This window comes from Gopherus flavomarginatus, chromosome 3 (assembly GCF_025201925.1).
Source record: "Gopherus flavomarginatus isolate rGopFla2 chromosome 3, rGopFla2.mat.asm, whole genome shotgun sequence".
Lineage (NCBI taxonomy): Eukaryota > Metazoa > Chordata > Testudines > Testudinidae > Gopherus > Gopherus flavomarginatus.
Genome location: NC_066619.1, coordinates 75,825,383 through 75,850,203, shown reverse-complemented (window position 1 = coordinate 75,850,203; position 24,821 = coordinate 75,825,383). Strand labels below are relative to the sequence as shown.

The window sequence follows — 24,821 nt, the reverse complement described above, 5'->3', positions numbered from 1 at the left end:
TAGTGAAATTACAGATAAACAGATACACAAGTAAAACTGTCCAGATCTTGAAGTAAACCTTTAGTGTCTGCATCAACAAGGGCAAACTAATGTTCCTTTACCACCTATCTTTATTCTCCCTGAAGAGAGCCATTGCCACAGGGCACACTTGGGCAGAAGGAGTCCCCTGGAGAGACCTCTTCCCTCTGGACTAGGCACAGACCACTCTTCTCGTGTTTTTCTTTTTGGATCCAAGGCTGCAACTCCTAGTCAGTTTTGACTTCAGCCTGCTGTGCATTGCAGGATTGTGCCCACAAACTTAAAAAAAACAAACAAAAAGATACAAAATACTTCTTTTGCCTAGATGGCCTTCAGAGTGTAGCCTTCTGTAACCTTGAGGCTACATTTGTGGTTGTGGAACAGGATTTCTGCCATTCTGTAGTCTAATGAAAAGTTTCTTTCCTTTCCCACTGCTACCCCTTAGGAGCCCCACAGTTTGCAGGACAGTAATGTGGGCTGTATGTAGGGAATTGCCCCTAAAAGCACAGTGACCATGAGACATCAAAATGAGAGCGCAGAAATAAGTGTGGTGCCCCCAGAGTGGGGTTGTACAAAGACATAGTCAATATAATTAGGTGCCTAATTGGGTGCCTAAACTTAAATGATGTGTATATACACATGTAAGTAAGTTAAGTTTTTTGTTGAAAAAATACTTTGCAATACTTTGTGCTCCATTTCCTTCAAATCAAATTACAGATGGACCGGGTTTAGTTTATAATATGAAAATACTTGCTTTCTTTATGTTTAGAATTTCCTTTTTATTAAATTTTAACAAAGTTGAAAAGTCACCAACCAAAAATACAACCAAGTGTGAAAAATACAAAAAGCAACAGAAAGGAGGGGGTTTTATATGAAATGGAGACCAAGAAACAAAGTAAATTGTGTCTAAGAAACTTAATTATAACAAATACAGGTCAGGATTCACTGGATGCAATTTACTTCAATTTATAGAAGCTGGGGGGAAATATAGCTCTTTGAATTAGAGTTTGGGAGTTAAGAATTTATTGTTTTGAAACTGATTTATTCAGTGGGTATTCTCTACTAAATCTATTTTCTACAGAAAATGCTGTAACTGGAAAACCTTAACTATCAACTTTTCTTAATGCAGTGAGCTGGGTAATGTCTGAGAGAAATCATGTATTTAATGGAAAGTTTAATTGCAGGGAAGTACAAGAACTTCAAAGTTACGACCAATAAGAAAAGTGAACTTCTGTCTAAACATTCAAGGCAAAGACAGCAAAAAAAACTGTTGGGGGTTGCACCTATTTGCGGTTATACTCAGTTATAAGCAAGTAGTATTCAGAAGTTTTTAATCTATGCTTAACACTATCTAGGGTCCCTTCTGAAATGTCTTATCTTTCATATTTCCTCTTATGAAACACACAGCAGCAATACATTATGCTGGAGCAACTTCCATAAACTTACTCTTAAGTGTTGAAATGAAGAAATAAGCGAAATCATCAAAACCATTTCCCTGTTCATATGTTCCCATCTTGAGATACTTAGTCTCAGCACATCTGAAAATGAGCAATAGATGTTCAACCGGTTTAAATCAGGCCCACGGTGTCTCAAGTTGAGCACCAAACTTAACGGTCTCTCTTTCAAATTTGGTAATGTCTGTGCACTAATACTAAAAAAAACCTGAATGGCTTTAATGGTAATGTGGGCTATATACAGCTAAATACCACAGCTAATAGAGTAACAGAGATTTCACTGATGAAAAAAGGCTGATAGAGTCTGATCGCAAAGAAAGCGGAAACATATGCTTGGTTAACTTAGGATAAAATGTTCTCACTAGTTACTTTGTAAGTCTATTATTTATACTATGTAAGCTTTTATTTTTGCTTTTCCTAGATTAACATAAATTTCAGATCTCTGGTGAGAGGCAGTCTGAAGTTGGGGCAAGATGTAACTGAATTGAAACACTTCAGGCCCTGAAGAGCCAAAGGCCTTCAATGCATAATCAGGATTGCCTTTAATTTGAGTCCTGTCCAGACACAAAAACCCTTAATTTAGTCTGATGGTGCTTTTAACTCAAATTTGCTGGCCTGTTAGGATGTATAGGCTAAAGGTCAAGTTAGCACAACTCATCAGCTGTTAATACTACCACGCTGTTGCATGGATGTAGGCTAACTCCACTTGAAGGCTGCTAGTCCTCTGCTAGCGCCTTCTGACAATTCCTCTTGTGCGCTCGAAAAGGACAGAAAAGTATTCTCACAACTCACTGAAAATTCGTGGAGCATTGCAGGTTACTACAGTGCAAAGGGCTATCAGCTTTACCCCCATAAGTCTTAGTGCCACTCTCTTGTGAGTGCAGTGCCAGTGCAGACACAACCACCAGAGTTTTTTTTGCAATGCAGCTGCTCTCTCAATCTAACCCAGCAGTTCTAAACCCCCGGGCCGCATATGTCCCAATTAGTACATAGCTGCAGTCCAGCTCAAGTGTGTGCTAAAGGCTGGCCCCCATGGCGGGGTCCAGGTTCCCGTCTGCCTTGCACGGTGGGGTCTGGGTTACCCTGGCACCCAGCGTGGTGGGGTTTGGGAAAACAGTCAGCCCTGCGTGGTGGAGTCTGGAGCAGGCAGCTGGCCCCATGCAGCAGGGGTCCAGAGTCGGGGTCCATGCTGCCGCTGCCCTGACACCTGGCCCATGCAGCCCAGGTAAAACACAGTGATAAATAAGTTGAGAACCACTGATCTAAGCTAACTCAGGAGAATAACTCAAGTTAACGTCTCAGTGAAGACATATCAATATAAAAACATACGGTGAAAGTATGCGGGTTTGGTCAGTAAATGTTACAGGGGAAAAACACGTTGACCACAAGGAGTAGTTGGAAATGACCTTAGGTTTACAATGGAAATAATGACTTTTAGTTTTTTTTATTTTATTTATTTGTGTATTTTGCCTAAGGGAAAGACATTTATTTAGATGATCCTGTTTTCTGTAATCTTGTTATTAGAAAGAAAATATTTTGGGTCTTTTTTTTGTTTTTTGTCACCAATTGTAATATGCTAATAGCAATATTTATTTTTATTTATTTATTGCTGTTTAACTGAGTTATGATTCAATTTATTGACATCATTCTTATCCTCTGATATTATCTCTGCTCCACTATATTACACTGTGTACCATTCTGTGCTACTTCCAGTGCCTGGACCTCCAACCAGCTCTCTTTGTATACCAAATAACAATAATAATGTTCAAATCACTGTCTTTTTATATTCAAGTTTTCTACAAGACCTTTTGCCGAGTACAGAACAGTTTTAAACAGCTAATTTGTTTTGTACTGTTTGTCTTTTAGACTGTACATTTCTGAAACAGTGACCATGTCTTCCTTTGTTTCTACATTTCCAAGTCTTCTGATGAATATAGTGTGGGATAGTAAATAATTACAACAATATATTTGGGATATCTATGGTTTTTTGTGTATACAAATATGCCTTCATCTCTGTGCTTTGTATTATATTATTGAATCCTTTTATTTTGGATGGAAGACAGTGGTTGATTTCTCACTTCATCAAAGCATAGCCACTTATAAATTGTTTCTCTTGAATAGGTTGAAAATGAATTCTTTGAAGTGCCTTAATCCCAACTGAATTTTCTTGAGCATGTTTCTGAACACTGCTCTTCAAAGTCTATTTAAATACAATCTTGTTTGCTTTTACAAATAATAGCAATAGCAGCAACAGAAAGTTTATGTCAGCAGGTTTGTATAGGTGCAGTTTGTTGTACAGGAAGGTACTAACACAACTCTTGGGAAGGGATACATGTTTTATGTAATAAAATTTATAGTGTGTATGACTAATCTCCAATGTTTTTTTTCCCCTTTCCATCCTGTAGCCGTCCTCGGAAAGTGTGTTTGTGTCCATTCTTCCCTGTACATCCTCTAAAAGTCTCCACCTGCTTGTATATAATTCAGCATCCAGCGGAGGTGAGTAAGGCTATGGGAATTGTCAGAGTTCAGCTAGAAGCTTCAACAGCAAAGAGTGTGAGAGAGGGCAAGAGGAAACAATCTTTTTCAGACATGTGCAACAACTTCATCTTTGAAAATAGCTATAAAGCTGAACAACTAGTTCACATGATTTGTTAACGTCATTTATTCTTTAATTTTTAATATCTGTCATTATCTTCCTAGTTTTCCCCCATCCTCTTGAATCATGGCCCATTCTTGAAATCCTTATGTGTAAGAATCCTTCTTCACATAAGCAGTCTTATTCATGTCAATGGGGCTAACTGTGTAAGTAAGGATTTAGGAGTGAGCCTGTATATAGTATGTGCCTACTGGCCTGGAGACAGTTGAAGCATATATATATTTTAGTCGGTAGATCTGTGTTTAGCTTTTATTATTCCGTATTAATCTATTAATATTTAACAATATAAATCAAATAATCAGCCTGAGATAATGGCCTTAAATGTTGTAGCAAGGAGAAGTCTACAGGAAAGCACAGTTACTTATCCAGTCTACTAGAGTTACTGTTTCAAAAATAAATAAAGTATTTAATGAAGCACATAAGTGAATCCTAAAAGAAACAGACTACCTATTTGTTCTCTTGGGTATTCTTAATGTTTTCTGATAACCTATACTTAGCTCCTCAAGAATTCCAAGTGATCTGTGTTTTGTAAGGATCCTCCCAAGTGCTGATCATATTTTTCTACATTTTTGCTTCTTTCATGCCTTCAAAAAAATCATGGGCCCTAATAAATGTGTAAACCTAATAGCAAGATTTCTAATAACAATTTGATGTGTCTCCTGAATTGCGGATGATACATTTTCCTGGCCATCTAAATGATGGAATTACCTTAGTTGCACCCAATTTGGAGAGGCATTGTGGTCTAATGGTTGGGGCACTGGACTAGAAGTTAGGAGGCCTGGGTTCTAGTCCTGGTTTGGCTGCTGACCTATTGTGTGACCTTGGAGATGTCACTTTACCTCACTCTGTCTCTTTTCCCTCACACCTTCTGTCTGTCTTGTCTATTTAGATTTTCAGCTCTTCAGCACAGGAGCCTGTGCTGGGGACTTGGGGATGTGGCATAGAGTTATCTGTGCTGAACGTACACCTATTTGTTTTACTACCCCTTTTCCCTAGCCTCACTAGAGGAATCTCCAGCTGTGTAGAACAGTCTGCTTCCTGGTCAGAAGCAAAGGAATGCAGCATGGCTCAAGTCTGAGCCCTTAATGGAGTTAAAAGAATGTAAGCCATATTGTACATGTCTCGGTTCCAAACAATGCTTCCTGCAAAGCTAGTGATCACTATGTCTAACTTCTGTGAAAGAAATTTAAGACCAATAATCTTCTGGGTTTAATATCCTCACCTTCACTTATTCCTTATAGCATCCCCAGTTGAATCCTGAGGATTGTGGGATTTTTTTATTGGTACATTTTACCCATTCCAGAGAAAATCAAGATGATATTTCAACTGAGAGAAACCAAAAGGGTATTGGTTTTTGTTTGTTTATTTTTAATAAATTTTCTTTTAGTAGATGTTTCATTATTAGTCATGAATCATGAAAAAACCAGTTCACTACACAGAAAATATAAGATAGTAACCAACACCATTAACTCTCAGAAAAGAAGAATAACCCCTATGGTGCTGTATCTATGGTACTTCAGTGGTCAAATATTCAGTATTTCCACAAAATAAAACATTGCAAACTGCTGCCAGGAGGAACATGGAAGACCGCAAAGGAAGGAAATAATTACATGTTTTCGTACCTGTAGATTGAGAATAGCTACAATGACAGTATATATTTAGCCTTAACCTTTACTAAGGTCTTGATTATCTACAAGCTCATGTCTGAATTCTCAAACAATTTCTTCTCTACTTTGTGTAGTCCATCTTTCATATACTGTCTACACTTCCAAACATACTTTTCTCTTGTATGGAAAAATTCAGTTAAAAAAATACACTTCCATACAGTTAGCAGCAAGAATTTGTCTAAAAGTTAGGTTATTTGGATTGGGCAGTGGGGCTAAATTAGAGAAAAACATTGAAAGTAACAATTTTTGAATGTCTTCCTCCTGCTGGCTATTAGTATTCTTTTTCTTATGAGAGACAAATAATAGCTGTTATTTCAGTTCTTTGTTGGCATTCTTTAACCACTTGCCAAAAAATGAATCTTCTGACACATCTAAGATTATTATTTTTGGCATCTGTTTGTGAAAGTAAAGTCAACTTCATTTGTGTGCGTGTGTCTGTGTGTGAGAGAGAGAGAGAGACGGGAGGAGGAGGACCCCACAAGTATGAAAACTAATGTATTCTGTGCTTGAATTAGACTAGTCTGTTGTTTAAATGCTTTGTTTGGATAGTGGTAACCCAGGACATTGGATGCAGTATCCGTCTTGCCATCATGGTTTTTTCAGTCTTTGATCAGGTTTCTGCTTTTTGTACATTCTTGCTTCTTCACTCTGAAAATAAGAATAAAATTGTTTGTTTTGTAACTTTTTAGATTTTTTTAAAGCCGTGAATTTATCAATTTCTTGAATCACAAAATAAGCCCTTTTGGCAAAATTGCAGGACGACTATAGGTGAAGAAGCCTGTTAAGTTTATATCATACTATGTTTTTTTCCATCTAGTTGGTGGCTTCCATTGTGCCTGATGAATTAATAGCAAGTGCTTGGTCGCTCTGCAATTTGAAATCAGTCTCCCTCTCTCCCTGTCTCATACACGTATATTTGTGTATAATACCTTTTGTCATATAGCATGCTGTTTATGTAATCTGCATTACTGTTAATGGTATTGATCAAGACATGTTCTCCATGGTTTCCTTGTTCATTGTTTCTCATTTTTTGTTTAAGTTTCTGTTTACAGTTTTCTTTTACAAGCAACCTTGAGCTTTTTTTTTAAGTCACTGAAAGTCTGACCTGGCACCACTGAAGTCAATGGGAATTTTTTCATTGACTTTGAGAGAGCAGGATAAAAGCCCAGCGTGAGACTCTATTGAGATGGGTAGCTCTAAAAAAGAAATAATTGCATACCTGTAAAAATGCTTCTCTGAAGATATACAGAGGTGAAAAGACTGACCTCATTAATTTTTTTCATGTTTTAATTGGCTAATATGTATATGGAAGTATTCTAACTTCCAGCTTGAAATTAACTGGTAAAGTATTGGGTGGCATGTTAAATACTTAAGCAGTGGTAGGATGAGAAGTCTTCATCATGCTAAACTTCATACAGTTTGGTTTATGGGAATTCCTACCAGGTCTGAACAGGTGAATGGAGGCAAGACTACATGTTTTCACTGAGATGTATATTTTCAGAAAGCAATAATTACAGGTGAGTGTTACACAAAATAGAATAAATTAAAATTAGAATCTGGAATTTTTTCCTAATGTATGCTTTTTCTGTCACTGAGAGGGCCTGTGTGATGCCTATTTTGTGGTAGTAAGAACTACAAAAGAGACTACTACATCTTAAGAATTTAAGAAAGCATCCTTTACTCTTTTAAAAAATTTTTTTTCCTTTTTGATTTAAAGGAAAGTCGAGTATTACGGACAGTGCCTCTTCTAGCTGCTTGCCTCCCTGGAGACAAGTGTAAAGTCTTGATTGGCCGACGTTTTGGTGAAGATAGGTAAGCAGAATTGCTGATTCAACTTCTGGTTCGCTGTTGTGTACTATTGATGATTCTGCTTTTAAAAGATATGCTGAATATTTTTGCATTTCTAAGTGTTCACTGCTGTGCAGTGCTAAGGCTCACAATGAAGTTGAAATACAGTACTGCATTTTGTAAACTCCTTTTTGGTCTGTTTCCTTTTAATTAGTATCAAATTCACTTTCTTTTTTTTTAAAAAAGCCCTCAGGGGTCAAAAATTGTTACCTCTTTATATGGGGATGCTGTTGTATTCTGTATGTTCATTCTTGTCCTCTTTTCAGAAGCCTGGTACTGTGCCCCTTTATTTCAGGTGAAAAGGCAAGATGTCCTGGTCTTTTCTAAAGCCAGTAAATGGCAGTGCAGCCAATGCCCTGCATCATTCTTATCAGTCATGATGCCTACAAAAATCTGAAATGCTTAGGCAGCTGGTATGCAGTGACCATTGCTTATCACGGTATCCTAATAGTCTTGTTGTTACTTTGTACTACCTCTGTTATCTGTATACACACACCTGGTGTGTCTCCTCTTTATACTTAGTTCATTCCCTGAAAAGCTTAAAATCTATCTTAATTTTATAAGCTTGTTCAGTTCTTAACACAAAGACTGATGTCTAATAAGTGCTACTGCAGTACAAATAATAATCTGCATTGATTTATTTAAGCTAATTCTGCGCTACAGAGCCTATGTTGGAATAGATATGCTGGAATAGCCCCCTCATGTAGACGTAACCTACACTGACGGAAGGAGTTTTTCTGTCAGTTTACGAATATCGCCTGCCCAGACAAATTTAACTACATTGACAGAAGTATCATCATGTCGACATAGTTGCATCTACACTAGGGGGTTTTCAGTCAGGGGTATATTTTTTCACATCCCTGACCAGCGTAACTATGCCAGTATAGCTTTTAGATGTAAATCAGGCTGTAGCTGCTTTACAAGTCTGAGAAAAGGGAGTCCTGAAATTAAAAGTGAGTGCGTATTTTTGGTGACATTCTTTCTATTAGCTGTGTGTTAACACATGGCAGTTTTTTCACATTTATTTTTTGATACTCTGAAATTTTGGACAAGATTGTCACATTAGTATTGTCTTTCATCCTCATTGGATGAAGCTAATTTTTTTATCAACAAACTTCTGGTGCAAATGCTTGTGAGATTTTGTTGCATAAATGTTCCCTGGAAGGCAGCAAAAAAGGGTATGAATACTGATGAAACAAATTCATTTAAAATTCAAATGAATATTTGGGGAAGCTTTTTGCAGAATTCACTGAGGTCTACTGAGCAGAGATGCTAGAAGTCAGTTCAGAATGTTTTTATTAGTCTTGTAGGGTAATAAGCATTTAAATTACCTAAGAACTTTCAGTGTATGGGAAAACTGCACTTTCCTCCAGTTAAAGCAGAAAATGCAATCACTTTTCGTGGTGACGTGCACTGGATGTATTGTTTCCAACGCAGTCTGCTTTTGGTAAAGCAAATTTCTTTAAGCGTCCCAAGTGCAATTTTTGACCCTTTCTCAGTTCAAAAACCAGCATTTTGCTCAAATTTAAAACAAATAATAATAATAAAAAAAACTTTTAGGTAGAGACAAAACATGGAAAACTTTAGCCCCAAAAGTGAAAGGTTTTGAAAATTTAGGAACATTTTAAAACAAAAAGATAGAACTGTTTAGCACTCATAACTGTTGTAGCCTTTATTTCAGTTGAATTGTAGTTCTATGCTAAAACACTGTTCCTAGTAAGTCAGTCCATCTCCTGTGTTGCTAGAGTTGTAAGATCAACAGGATAAAAGTCACCCTTAGTGATTCTCTTAGGTTGGGAAGAGGGAATACAGTGACCACACAGGCAGTCACAAGTAATTTTGTCTGTATTATGTTACATTCACAAATACATGTACAAAACCATGCAATAGCCAATGCTGTATTCATACTCACCTATTACAGAGAGTCAGGTTCATCTCTCAACAGGTTGTCATCAGTGGAGGGGGAGAGAGTCTTCCTGACTTCGTTCTTCCCTGATGGTATAAGGCCCTCAGTCTAGAACTGAGAGCTGTGAAGCTACCAGTCAGCTGATACCTCCAGACTGCCACCCAGCAGCAAATGTAACCAGCTTGCTGTCCCTTCCCAAGACCTGCTGTGGACACAGCCCATGGGAAGTTCCACCTCATGGATTTGATAGAGAGCAGCCTCATAGATCCTTATTGGCTCCCTGCCCTTTATAAACCCACTGAGTGTTCCAGAAAGTTTCCAGGTAACAGTGTGGATCTCCTGTAGCTGCCATGGCCATTCCTGGCATTGACCTTGGCTTGATTTGGACTTTGCTTCCTGACTCGAACCTAAAACCTGACTTGGACTCTGACCCTTTGTATTGACCCTGGCCTGGAACCTGACTAAAAACTCCTCTCCTACTCCCAGCCTCAGGTTTTCCCCCTGCTCTGACCCTTAGCCCTTACTGCCATTGGTGGGATCCTGACAGATGGGTTTTTTTCTGATGGAGTCTTAGTACCCTGTCCATAGCAGCAAACCCTTTTTATCCTGTGTTATGACCACATCTACCATCCTATGTATATGCGTGATGGTTCCAACCCTCTTTTCTTTCGGTCCTTCCACATCTCATACATTTTGGGATGCCCTGCTTTTCATAGGTGGTTCTCTTAGTTCCCCTTAGTCTCATTAGTATCTATGTAAACATGTTCCCATGGTAACCTGTGGGGAGAGCAAAACTTTCCACACTGATGTTAGAGTCAGGTGTCTTGCAGTCTAGATGGGTACATTTGCAATATATTTTCCCAAACATCACCTACTGGCATTTTCTTTATAATAATCTTATAACTTTACTTTTACAGGGTTATTTCCGGGTAAGCTACTTATGTCAACTCTTCTTAGGCCTAAGGCCTAGTATGGCTAAGCTGAAATCCTACAGGTCTCAGCCTGTAGGCCGTGCATTACAACCTTATCTTTCTTATATGTCTAATACTCCTATGATCCTATCCTACTTCTATCTATACCTATACTTGCAACTTAAATCTATTCATCACACACTGATTACATATGAAATAGCATACGTGTTAATCCCAACAATATATCACAATTCAATAATAAAGTGATCTAATTGGCTACATTATATTACATGTTACCTCTATAGTTATTTGATCCATATGCAAATAGATGAGCATTTTGTGCTGTAAAATACATTGTCAGCAGTGAAACACCCACACCGTTGCAAAAAGTCTCAAAAGAGATACACAAGGTAAAGGTGGCAGAGTTGTACCCAGCTGATTGTGGGAGGTGAAGACAAATGGTAAAGGAAGGCGAGTACACCTCTACCTCGATATAATGCTGTCCTCGGGAGCCAAAAAATCTTACCGCGTTATAGGTGAAACCGCGTTATATCGAACTTGCTTTGATCCGCCAGAGTGTGCAGCCCCACCCACCTGGAGCACTGCTTTACCGCGTTTTATCTGAATTTGTGTTATATCGGGTCGTGTTATATCGGGGTAGAGGTGTATAAGGTTAATCTCTGACAGCATTTTCTACCTATATAAATAGTGTTTAAATGATACTAGTCACCAATAAAAACAGTCTACTCACTTCATAATACTTTTCTCTGGAGCTAAATATTTTGAGCATTTAAAAGAGTGATTCCTAAAACAAAGTAATAGTAAGTTTTAATTATAGAATATCAGGCTTGGAAGGGACCTCAAGAGGTCATCTAGTCCAACCCCCTGCTCAAGGCAGGACCAATCCCCAGACAGATTTTTGCCCCAGATTCCTAAATGGCCCCCTCAAGGATTGAGCTCACAACCCTGGGTTTCGGAGGCCAATACTCAAACCACTTAACAATTGGAGCTTTTATATCATTACCACTAAACCCCGTCTTCCTCCTTTTTCAGTCACCATGAACAGCACCACCATCCTCCCTGTCACTCAGGCCTGTAACCTTCATGGTATTTTCTACTCAGACCTGTCTCAGACATCATGTCCAGATCATTTCTAAATATTGCTGCTTTGTCTTGCAAAACATCTCTAAAATTCTGCCTTTTTTTTCCTCCATTCATGCAGAGAAATTTGTCACCCAAGCCCTCATCTTGCATCTCTAGTACTGTTACATTTTTCTGTCTCCTGCCTTGATAAATATTACCTTGCCCCAGTTACCTCCATTTAAAAAACTACAGCAAAGATAGTTGAAGGAATGAGCCATGAAAACACTCCTCCCTGGTTCCCTCTTCTCCACTGCATCAAACATAAACTACTCATCTTTGCTTTTAAAGCCTTTCATGGCCTATTTTAACATCATCTCTTGCATGCCCTCGAGATGTTGACTTCTGCCAGTAATGCCAGCTTTTGTCCATTATGTTAACACAAGAAATGTCATACTTCCTCCCATGCTGACCTTCATGTATAGGAGAAGCTCACTTTAAACATCCAGAAAGCCACATCATTACTTTCCTTCAGATTGCTCCTTAAAGTTTATTTTCTGTCATGATGCATACAAAAAGCTCAACAATAACTACATACCTGATGCATGGTGACAACTGTTTTTCATGCATACTAGTCTTGTCTCAGTTACCTTGTACTCCACTGTCTGTCTGTCTATCCACCTGCTGTCTCTTATCTTATATTTAAATTGTAAGACCTTTTAGGGCATACACTGTACAATTGTTAGCATAATGGGGCCCTCATCCATTATTGGTGGTCCCAGGACATCACCACAATACAAATAATTTGAATTCTGGAGTTGAATATTCATACATTCACCGATTCCGATATCAGAAAAATCATTGTGAGTGCATAGCATGACCAATATAACACAGGCCATAGAACTTCCCCAAAATAATTCCTGTTGAATGAGAGCATAACTTAAAAAAAAATTAACTCTTAATTTAAAAATTGCTATTGATAGAGAATCCACAGTATCCTTGGTAAATTGTTCCAGTGGTTAATTATCCTCACTTAAAAATTGTCACCTTCATATCTAGTATGAATTTGTCTAGCTTCAGCTTCCAATCTGGGGATCGAGTTATGCCTTTGTCTGCTAGATTGAAGAGCCTATTATCAAAGTTTTGTTCCCTGTGTAGGTACATATAGACTGATAAGTCATCCCTATTCCATCTCTTTGTTAAGCTAAACAGAATGAGCTCCCTGAGTCTGTCACAATAAAGCTTGTTTTCTAATCCTATAAGTATTCTTGTGGCTCTTCTCTGAACCCTCTTCAGGTTATCCACATCCTTCTTGAATTGCGATCACAGTATTCCAGCAGTGGTTGCACCAGTTCTTCTTCAAGCACTTGCTCATGTCCATTCTGTGCTAGGTTTGCATGTGCCACATGCACAATTGTTAGAGATTTTTTTCTCCTTAGTGGTATCCAGGGGACTAGCCCTAGTGCCCCTGAGAGCCTTGCACACATGCACCGGTATACGAGGTGCCGCCAGCTCCACATCCACTCAGTTTCTTGTGACCTGTGACGGTTGCTTGGAATGACCTTCTTGCTCTTTAAAGTCTTTCCCAGTGGTTTGGACTCTGTAGTCCATTGTATATAGTTTTTGTAGTTGGCGTATTTAGTTATGAGTTAGTGTTAGTATAGCTAGTGTAAATAGTGGTCCCAGTCAACAAGGGGCATCATCTCAGGCTACCTCCTGCGGTGAGTGGAGGCCATGCCAGTGAATGACCCGAATTTGAGCTTTCTAAAGTGCCTTGGGGAAGCTTACATAAAGGAGAAGTGCAAGTTCTGCAGGAACTTCAGACTGCGCACTCAGAAAAGCAGGGACATTCGTCTGAAGACTTTGCTCATGGAGGCAGCCCTCAGATAATCCTCAGAGCTTTGCTGCTCTGAATCAGCGCTCTGAATCAGAACTTTGGCCTCCGTATTAAGTGCTCCACCGGCACTGTGCTCTTCCTGGCACCGTTCTCCATACAGGAAGAATCATAAGAAACAGCGTGTCAAGAGAGGGCACTCTCTGATGCTGAAGAGGGACAAGTGGGGAGTAGCTGACAAAGTGAGACCTGTGCTGGGCCACTCATCCTTCCCAGATCCATGGTCGACTCTGACAACTCTATGTAAGGCATGGAGCCCGGTCTGGGGCCCACCTCTGACTCCTGAGAGTGGTTGTGGCACCTCGCGCTTGTGGACTACCTCAACTCCGGAGGCTTTCCAGGCTGCAAATGATTTGATGTCCCTCCCGGTACCGCCCATCTCCAAAGCCCCTTGCCAGCCAGAACTTCTGGGGATAGAAGGATTCAAGGGGTGGGGAACTTCGACCATTGTGGCACCTTCCAGAGGAAGCCCCTCCATGGCCTCACCACAGCAGTCCCCAACCTGGCATCAGTCACCACTTTCCCGGCACTGCCTGGAGGCAGAAATGGGTACGGCTCTGCCATGGTCTCTGAGGGAAGAGTCCTCTTTGGAGTCAGAGGGGCAATCCTTCGCCCTGCCAGAAAAGTACTGATACCCAACTTATGCACTGGACTTCGGTACCAGCCCTGCAGCTGGAGCTTGGCCATCGGGCCATTGGCCAATGCAGTGGCAATATTGGAACATATGGTGGTTTCCCCTGGTACCGAGACCCCCTTTCCAGCATTCATATTCGGTGGTGTCCGAGAAACAAGCCGCTGACCCCAGCACTGGACCCTGACTCCAGTACTGACCCTGGCACACAGGTCACTGAAGTGGCACCAATGAAAGTAGTCCAGGTGGAGAAGAAAGGACCAGCCCCTCTTATGGTGTTAGCCTTCTTTCTCGTCATCCCCGGATGAGGCAGTTGCACGTCCTAATAACCCGCTTCGGCCAGATGACTTCAGGGCCTGTTAAGAACTCGTAAAACATGTCACCACAAATTTGTGGCTGGAAACCTAGGAGTAAAGGAGTCCACGCAGAGCCTGAATGCCTCATTGACTGGCAGGGCCACTGTCAGTGTTGGGTTTAGTCAGGGTGCTATGGCAGACCCCTTGGTCTCTGCTGCCTACCTCAAAAAGGACAAAGAAGAAGTACTATGTACTGGCCAGTGAGTTTGAATACCTGTATTCATATTCCCTCATCAGGATCCCTGGTAGTGTCTGCTGCAAACTAGCAGGAGAGACAAGGGCAGTTGAGCGCCACTTCGAAGAATTAAGAGGCTGGATCTGTTTGGGTGAAAGGTTTATTCCACGGGCAGCCGCCAGTTTTGTATCTCTAACCAGCAGAGTTTTTTGCTGGGAAAGTATAATTTTAACCTGTGGGACTCAGTGGTCAAGTTAAAGATCTCCCGGCCACAGGAGTCGAAGCAGGAGTTCATGTCCATCTTGGAGGAAGGCAAAACGGTGGCCAGGGCCTCTGTCCAGGCAGCTCTGTATGTTGCTGACTCAGCAGCCACAACGATGCTGTCAGCGGTCACCATGAGGCACTGTTTGTGGTTCCAATCATCAGGTCTTTCGCATGAGGTTCAGTAGTCCATCCAGGAACTCTACCTCAAGGGTACCTCTCTGTTCTCAGACTCCAAGCTTCATGACCTCAGACTCAAGGGCCATACTTCGCTCCCTAGGCCTGTTTACGCCCCGGCCTCCAGGAAGCATTTCAGGCCTCAACAGTCTCCCAGGTTTTTGGGGCCTCCCAAGCAGGAACCCTATAAAAGAAAGGGCTATTAATATTCTCAGCCCCTACCTTCTACCTCAGCTTCCCAGTCAGGCTCAAGTAGGTACCCCAGTGGGACCAGGCTGGCCTTTTGAAGGCACACCTGAGGATGACATACCAGACTCAATTCAGGATCCATCCCCCCTTTTGGCTTTTGGACTACCTATGTAACATTGTACTGTCGGGTGCTCAATACTGTAACGGTTGGTTATACGCTGCAGTCTTGCTCTTTCCCACCCCTGCAACCCCATCCCTCTTCATGGACCCTTCTCATGAGCATATTCTTGGTATAAGTCCTCCTACGTGTGGGGGCAATAGAGAAGGTTCCTTGAGACTTGAGATGGAAAAGGTTTTACTCCCAAGATTTTCTAATCCTTAAGGCCAAAGGGGGCCTACAGCACATCTTGGAACTGCATCACCTCAACAAATAGCTCAAGAAAGTGAGGTTCCACATAGTCTCTCTGGCCTTCATCGTTCCCTCCCTAGATCCAGGAGACTGATACGCTGCCCTCAATTTAAAGAATGCTTATTTCCGCATCTCCATCCATAGGCATGAGAGATTACTCAGGTTTGTGGTGGGCCAATGCCACTACCAATTCACCACGCTTTTCTTCAGTCTGTCACCGGGGTTCTCAAACTGGGGATTGTGACCCCTCAGGGCATTGCAAGGTTATTACACCCCTAAACCCAGCTTCACTTCCATTTATAATAATAAATATTTTTAAAAGTGTTTTACATTTATAAGGGGCGGTCACACTCATAGGTTTGTGTGAAAGGAGTCTCCACTGCAAAAGTTTGAGAACCACTGGTCTATCTGCAGCCTTCAGGTTTCTGCTAAGTGTATGGTGGTGGTTGCAGCCTACCTCAGATGTCGAAGCCTACAAGTCTACCCATACTTTGCTGATTAGCTGATCAAAGGCCACTCTCAGGTTCAGCACAGCATTGGCATAGTACGTGCCATCCTTTGGGCGCTGGATCTGTTAATAAACTAACAGAAATCAACATTGGTCCCAGTGCAGAGAATAGAGTTTACTGGGGCAGTGCTCAACTCCACCCATGCCAGGGCCTACCTACTGGGGCCAAGTTCCGAACTATGTTGGATCTAGTCACCCGGGTCACAGCTCGCCTGCTTATGACCAACCAGGTGTGCCTCAAATTGTTAGGTCACATGGTAGCATGTACCTGCCTGGTGCAGTATGTGCAGCTGCGCCTCAGAACCCTACAAATGTGGCTGGAGTCAGTTTACTCCCTGGGTAGATGCCACTTGCACTCGGTTCTCATGATTCCATCACCTGTCTTAGCTTCTCTGACTTGGTGGAGAGACCCGCGTTCTGTGATGAAGGGGTACTTTTTGCTGCCCCATATGCAACAGGTACTTTGGTTTTGGATGCGTCAGACGTGGGGTGGTGATCCCATCTCGGCAGACTCTGGTCCCAGGAAGAACTCTCCCTGCACATAAATGTCACAGAACTTAGGGCAATATGCTTGGCCTGCCAGGCGTTTCTCCCCCAGCTCTTAGGCAAGATCATGCAGGTCTTGACAGACAATATGGCCTTAATGTTTTATGTCAACAAGCAAGGGGGAGCTCGAGCCTAAGCCCTGTGTCAGGAGGCTGTCTGACTGTGGCACTTTTGCATGAAGCGTGCCATTCACCTTGAGGCTTCACACCTCCCAGGAGACCGGAATGCATTGGTGGATCACCTCAGCAGGTCCTTTTACTCTTCCCATGAGTGGTGTCTTCACACGAAGGTCACCACTGTTATTTTCCAGAAGTGGGGGACTCCCTAGGTGGACCTGTTTTGCCACCAGACGGAACAGGAAATGCCATCAGTTCTGTTCTTCTTCAAGTGCTGTCCCTGTGGGTGCTCCACTCTAGGTGATGGTGCATCCCGGCGCTGTCGATTGGAGATTTTCGGTAGCAGTGCCTGGTTGGGGCGCACGCACCCAGATGGTATCTCCCGTCTAGGTGGAATCTTGCTGAGTGCGCGCACCCCACACCCTCCTCAGTTCCTTCTCAACCGTCCTTGGCTGAAGACGGGACTCGGGGCAGTGCTACTTTCTCTTCCCTGATATCTATAGGAAACAGTAACAAAGAACATAGAAATAATTATTAATTACTTCCCAGTTGTTTCCCTTCCTTTAGTATAGTTACGTAGTTAGTTACTTTGTTTAAAAAAAAAAAACCCTCAGGCTTGTCTTCCATTGAGACACTCTTCTCTAACTCATAATGCCAGGACCTTCAGGTTTCAAAAGATGCATCTCCTGTCAGGACTCCATGCCACGCTCAGATGGCCACTATCATTGTGTGAAGTGCCTCGGGGACACCCACATCCCCGCGAAGTGCCTCCATTGTGCGAGCCTCAAGTCAAGAGCTCGTCGTGACAGGGATCTGCGCCTCAAGATCATCATGATGGAAAAATCCCTGCAGCCGCTGTCGGAGATGGGAAAGGTAGAACCCGCTCCCACACGCTCCCCAGCCAGATTGGAACCGGTGGGGAGCGTTGCTTCACCCTCCCTGGAGTGGAGGCAAGAAGCTCAACAGTCTCACAGATGAGACTCTAACAAGGGTAGGGGGTCTCCGGCCAGATCCCTACCCCTTGTGCTGACAGGCCGAAAGACAGCTGTTTCAGCCTCTCCTAATGCCTCAGGAACCGCTCTGACAGAGCTTAGAGGCAGGGACCAGACCTCCCACGCGGGGAAGGCACCTACTGACTCTGTCCCCGCAACACCGCAAACAACTGCGGCATGGACAACTCACTCCTCTTCGGCACTGAGGAGGGCTACAGCACCGGCACCACGTTCCTTCTCGGCAAAGGCAACGGCCGCGGTGCTGGCAGCGCGTTCGGCTCCGACACCCAGAACGGCCACGGCACTTACAGCCTGATCAGTTTCAGCGCTAAAAGCGGCTGCGGTCCCGCCAGCACGCTCTGCCTCAACAACGAAAATAGCTGCGGTGCCGACATCGCGATCAGCCTCGGCACTGCGAAGAGGGTCGTCACCCAGCCACTCATCTGCCTGCGCACCAGCAGCGGACCCCCTGCAGGGCACCTCTAGGCAAAACACAGCAGGACACTCTCTCACTGTCGCCGACTAAAGAGCTAGAGCAGAGAGCAGGCTTAGCTCAGCCTAGGGAGCAGGAGCAACAGCTTCTCACTCAAAGTGACGTTTTAGTGCCACCTGAGCCACATTCTCTGCTCCTAGATACAGAAGACTCCTTTCTTGACCTGCCACTTTCTCCACCTGAACTGGCTTTCATTGATGGTGACCTTGAGCTACAGCAGCAAGCGGATTTCTCCTCTCCTGCTTCTCCTCCACAGGCACCTTTACCACCTCCGGTCATGGCTCAAGCTCAGCAGCCTCAGATTCCCTATGTTTCCTCCCCGTCGGCGATGCCTGGGTTCTCCTACCCCATGCCTTGGCTGCAGTGGTACCCGTGGCAGAATCCTCCTACCAATCATCTTCCATCGGTGCCTCAATCTCCTGCTCCATCCACTTCCAGGGTGCCTGAGCCCCCTCCTCAGACTGGGAGCTAAGCACCATATCCTGACTCACCTAACGCTAACTCTCCATTAGCCTCCGATGAAGCCATCCTCCCTTCGTCCACAGACCGTGGACGACTGCAAACAATTTCAAGATCTTTTTAGGAGGGTTACACTTAGTCAGGATATCCCCTTGGAAGAGGTTCAGGAGACTCAGCACAAACTCTTCAAAATCCTTCAACCGTCTGCGCCCTCGAAAATCGTGCTCCCTATAAACAAAGCACTCATGGAGCCTGCTGACACTCTCTGGCAAACCCCAGCTTCCCTAGTACTAACTTGTAAGAAGGTCAAACGTAAATACGACATTCCTGCAAAGGACGCAGACTTCCTTTTTTCTCATCCACCACCGAACTCTCTTGTCATTGATGCAGTTGCACAGCGGACCAAACAGTCACAATATCGACCCACCCCGCAAGACAAGTGTCATAACCTTAGTCCCAGATTTGGACCTTAGCGTCCAAAATATGGGGGTTAGCATGAAAACCTCCAAGCTTAGCTACCAGCTTGGACCTGGTACTTGCTGCCACCACCCAAAAAATTAGAGTGTTTTGGGGCACTCTGGTCCCCCTGAAAAACCTTCCCTGGGGACCCCAAGACCCAAATCCCTTGAGTCTCACAACAAAGGGAAATAATCCTTTTTCCCTTCCCCCCTCCAGGTGCTCCTGGAGAGATACACAGACACAAGCTCTGTGAAACTACACAGAGTGACTCCCCCTCTCTGTTCCCAGTCCTGGAAACAAAAGTACTTTCCTCTTCTCCCAGAGGGAATGCAAAATCAGGCTAGCTAATCCAACACACACAGATCTCCCCCCTGATTTCTTCCTCCCACCAATTTCCTGGTGAGTACAGACTCAATTTCCCTGAAATTTCCCAGTAAAGAAAACTTCAACAGGTCTTAAAAGAAAGCTTTATATAAAAAGAAAGAAAAATACATACAAATGGTCTCTCTGTATTAAGGTGACACAATACAGGGTCAATTGCTTAAAAGAATATTGAATAAACAGCCTTATTCAAAAAGAATACAAATCAAAGCACTCCAGCACTTATATTCATGCAAATACCAAAGAAAAGAAACCATATAACTTACTATCTGATCTCTTTGTCCTTACACTTAGAAACAGAAGACTAGAAAGTAGAAACTACTTCTCCAAAGCTCAGAGAAAGCAGACAGACAGAAAAAGACTCAGACACAAACTTCCCTCCACCCAGAGTTGAAAAAAATCCGGTTTTCTGATTGGTCCTCTGGTCAGGTGCTTCAGGTGAAACAGACATTAACCCTTAGCTATCTGTTTATGACAACAAGGACCTTAGACGCCTTGATGTCCTGGGCTGCAAAGTTTATACATCCTCTACACTACAATTCAGGATTGCAAACTATTCTGCTCTCCTCGCCAGCTATGATTTTGATAATTAGAATAAGCTTATCGAATTAGCCTCATGCATCCCAGAGGACAGAAGACCAGACTTCAAATCAATCCTGTCTGAGGGACAACTGATCTCCAGAACGGTCCTACAGGTGTCCTTAGACACAGCGGACACAGCAGCCCGTACCACTGCAAGTGCTGTGGTTATGCGCAGATCCTCCTGGCTCTCTGCGTCAGGCATTCCTAAAGAGCTCCAGACCAAAGTGGAGGATCTCCCCTTTGATAAGGAAAAACTTCTCAAAAAAAACTGATGAACTCCTCCACACCATGAAAGACTCGAGAGCGACACTCCGCACCCTGGGCATTCACCCATCACTTCCCAGAAGACAACAATACCAACCCTACCAAAGACCACGCATACATCAGTACTATTGCCCTCAATCCAGACCATACAACATAACTAGAAATCATACTAGACCTCCCAAACGCAGACAAAATCAAAATCAACCCACCACCTTCTGTCCACCAGGCAATAAACAACAGTTTTGAAGCTTTGGTCGAGGGTCTGCACGACCACCTCTTGATTCCACCACTTACTTGTCCATTTGGTCACCGCCTCCAGTATTTCCAACATGCTTGGCAGCGGATTACACAGGACCGCTGGGTCCTCGAAATAGTTCAGACCGGTTACTCCATCCCATTCATATCCTACCTTCCTACCCTTTCCCCTTCCCCGTCCCTTTTCAGGGACCCCTCTCACGAACAGTTACTTCACACAGAAGTGGCACACCATCTGCAACTAGGCACAGTGGAACCTGTGCCGACGCAACACCAAGGGACAGGGTTCTACTCCCATTACTTTCTAACGTAGAAGAAAACCGGGGGACGGAGGTCTATACTAGACCTATGCCGACTGAACAAATTTGTGAGGACACAACGATTCAAGATGGTCACACTGGGCACAATAATACTTGCATTGGATCAAGGGGACTGGTTCACAACCCTCAACCTACAAGATGCTTACTTCCATATATCAATACATCCAGCTCACAGATGCTTCCTACGATTCACAATAGGTCAGGATCATTTCCAATATAGAGTTCTCCCTTTCGGACTCTCCACAGCTCCAAGAGTTTTTTCCAAGACCCTAACCACACTTTTCCCCTACCTGGACGATTGCCTCATCAGGGGCGACTCCTATGGCGAGACACTTCAAGCCACGCGCTTCGCCATCTCCATTTTTCACAGCCTAGGCCTCCAAATAAACATCCAAAAATCTACCCTGATACCCACGCAACAGATCAAATTCATTGGAGCTCGTCTCAACTCAATCCAGAGCAGGGCTTCGCTCCCGTACAACAGATTCCTCGCTATCACGCAGCTCATACGTACGCTCTGTATTCGTCCCAGGACGCAAGCAAGAATCTGCCTACAGCTCCTTGGTCACATGACAGCTACCATTTTCGTGGTCCAACACGCCAGGCTATATATGAGATGCCTCCAAAGTTGGCTCAACTCCAGTTTCAAACCCAGCAGACATCCCTTAGGGATGCTGCTAACTCCTCCACCTCATGGAATAAGTTCCCTAAAATGGTGGACAAGTCCAGAAAACCTCTGCACAGGAGTTTCCTTCCAGCAACGATCCCCAATGCTCATGCTCACCACGGACGCTTCCCTGATTGGCTGGGGAGCGCATCTAGGGGAACACAGGGCGCAAGGCCGGTGGTCTGCATCAGAGACACATCTACACATAAATCTCTTAGAGCTCAGAGCAGTGAGGAGAGCATGCCTTCACTTTCTTCCCCTCGTAAAGAACAAATACCTGCGAGTCTTAACAGACAACATAGCATGTATGTATTACATAAACAGACAAGGGGGAGCACGATCACATTCCCTCTGCATGGAAGCCATTCGACCATGGAATTGGTGCATACGACATCGAATACAGATCATCGCTTCCTACCTACCAGACTGTCACAACACTACTGCTGACGCACTCAGCAGACACATCTCGACGGAACATGAATGGGAACTGCACCCCGCAGTACTCCAACAGCTTTTCTCCCACTGGGGCACGTCGTCAATAGACCTCTTTGCCACGACCCGAAAGAGAAAATGCCCCCTGTTTTGCTCCAGGGCTGGACTCGGGAATGCATCCTTAGGGGATGCATTCCTCATCCCATGGGACAGCTATTTCCTGTACGCCTTCCCACCTAGCCCTCTAATACACAGGGTTCTTAGGAAGATCGTGGACGACAAGGCCCAGGTCATCCTTATTGCCCCAGCTTGGCCAGGACAGACGTGGTACCCGTACCTTCTCCGCATGTCCTCCCATCACCCATGGGCTCTCCCCAACAGGCCAGACCTCCTTTACCAGGACAACGGACGAGTCCTTCACCCCCAGCTCCAAAGGCTACCTACCTACTTTCTATCCCAAACCTCACAAAACTCCACAGGATGCAACCCTGCATACTCTCGACGTGAGGAGAGCAATTGCCTTTTATTTAGAACAGACTAAACCATTTCGCAAGTCTCCACGACTCTTCGTTTCCATTGCCGAAAGATCAAAGGGCACGGCCATCTCTAAACAACGTCTATCCAAGTGGATCTCTGACTCCATCAGATCCTGTTACCGGGCGAAGAATCTTCAACCGCCCGACAACATTAGAACTCATTCCACTAGAGCCATGTCGGCATCCATTGCCTTCTTACACAATGTTCCCATTCCTGATATCTGCAAGGCGGCTACATGGTCATCTGGACATACATTTGCAAAACACTATGCTCTCACGCAAGACACCTCGGCAGACGCAATAATAGGCCATACAGTACTATCTTCAGTACTCACTGCCGCATCTCCAAAGTCCCACTAACCATAGTGGGTACTGCTACACATTTACCTAGAGTGGAGCACCCATAGGGACAGCACTCGAAGAAGAAGAGAAAGTTACTCATCTTGCAATAACTGAGGTTCTTCGAGATGTGTGTCCCTGTGAATGCTCCACTCCCCGCCCTCCTCCCCTCTACTTTGGAGTACTAGTCGGATGCTCCACAGTAGAGAAGGAACTGAGGAGGGTGTGGGGCGCACGCACTCAGGAAGATTCCAACTAGACGGGAGATACCATCTGGGTGCGTGTGCCCCAACCAGGCACTGCTACCGAAAATGTCCGATCGACAGCGCCGGGACGCACCATCACCTAGAGTGGAGCACCCACAGGGGGACACATCTCGAAGAACCTCAGTTACTGCAAGGTGAGTAACTTTCTCTTCTATGTGCGAGCTCAGCAAGGGCTCCCTTTCCCATGCCTTTCTGCTCTCCTGGACAGATGGCCTGTTGTGCGCCTTACCACTGATCCTTTTGGTTCGCAAAGTCCTCCTAAAGATCAAGAGGTACAAGGTGAAGGTTATCATGATAGCTCTGGCATGGCTGTGCCAGCATTGGTTTGGCATGCTCCTGGACCTCTCAGTGGCAGCTACACTAGTGCTCCCACCCTGTCTGGACTTGATTTTGCAAAACCATAGTTGGTTGCTTCACCCAGACCTCATCTCCCTACACCTGTGGCATGGCTGCTGCATGGCTGAACCCTGAGGAGTGGGCCAACTCAAATCAGTCTTGCTAAGTAGCAGAAAACATTCCACCAAGTAGCGACCTACTGGGCTAAGTAGAAATGTTTCACTTATTGGGTCTTGCAAACAGAATCTTTTTCTATCTACAGTCTTCCCAGCAGTCAATCTTGGACTACCTGCTCCACCTGAAACAGCATGGTCTGGCTGTATTGTCTGCTAAGGTTCATTTGGCAGCCATCTTGGCCTTCCATCCTCTGGTATAGTGCAGATTAGTCTTCTCCCATGAGATGACAGTCAGGTTCCTCAAGGGTTTGGAAAGACTCTACGTGCAGGTTCGTAGCCCAGTTCCCTCATGGGACTTAAACCTGGTCCTGTCAAAGCTCATGGGAGCCCCCCTTGGAGCCATTGGCATCTTGTTTCTTCCTGCTATTGTCTTGGAAGGTCACCTTCCTGGTGGTGATCACTTTGGCCAGAAGGGTTTACGAGATCAGAGCCCTGACATCGAAACCCCCTTATATGGTATTCTTCAAGGACAAGGTCCAGCTCCGCCCCAACCCGAACTTCCTACCAAATGTAGTGTCGGAATTCCATAGATATTCCAGGATATTTTTCTGCTTATTTTTCCTCACAGCACTGATGAGGAATGTTAGACGTGAAGTGGGCCCTGGCCTTCTATATCGAGAAGACTAAGCCCTTCTGAAAGACTATGCAACTTTTTGTAACAGTAGCAGAAAGGATGAAAGGACTTCCAATGTCATCCCAAAGCATCTCATCCTGGACAACTGCCTGCATCTGAGTTTGCCAAGAGCAGGCAAGGGTTCTGCTTCTTGCCATTGTGACAGCTTATTCAACGAGAGCCAGGCTTTGTCAGCAGAGTTCCTCACTGAGATGCCAATCCAGGACATCTGGACAGCCTCAATATGGTCGTCATTTCATACCTTCTGTGTCCTACTATGCCATCACCCAGCAGGCCCACGATGATGCAAGTTTCGGGAGAGCAGTATTGCAATCCGCCCATCCAGGAACTCTGAGCCCACCTTCAGGGGTACTGCTTATGAGTCACCTAGCATGGAATGGACATGAGCAACCATTTGAAGAAGGAAAAAAATGATTACTTACCTTTCG

The 24,821-nt window shown here is 44.0% G+C and overlaps 1 protein-coding gene across 2 annotated transcripts in view; it reads left to right on the top strand.

Moving 5' to 3' along the window:
- The window catches only part of DTWD2 (DTW domain containing 2), a 179,981-nt gene that overhangs the window by 62,638 nt on the left and 92,522 nt on the right, over positions 1–24,821 (top strand). For both annotated transcript variants that reach the window (XM_050945956.1, XM_050945958.1), the window contains exons 2-3: positions 3,878–3,968; positions 7,513–7,607. In XM_050945956.1, the coding sequence (XP_050801913.1) occupies positions 3,878–3,968; positions 7,513–7,607 (186 nt within the window). The remainder of the gene's footprint in view (positions 1–3,877; positions 3,969–7,512; positions 7,608–24,821) is intronic.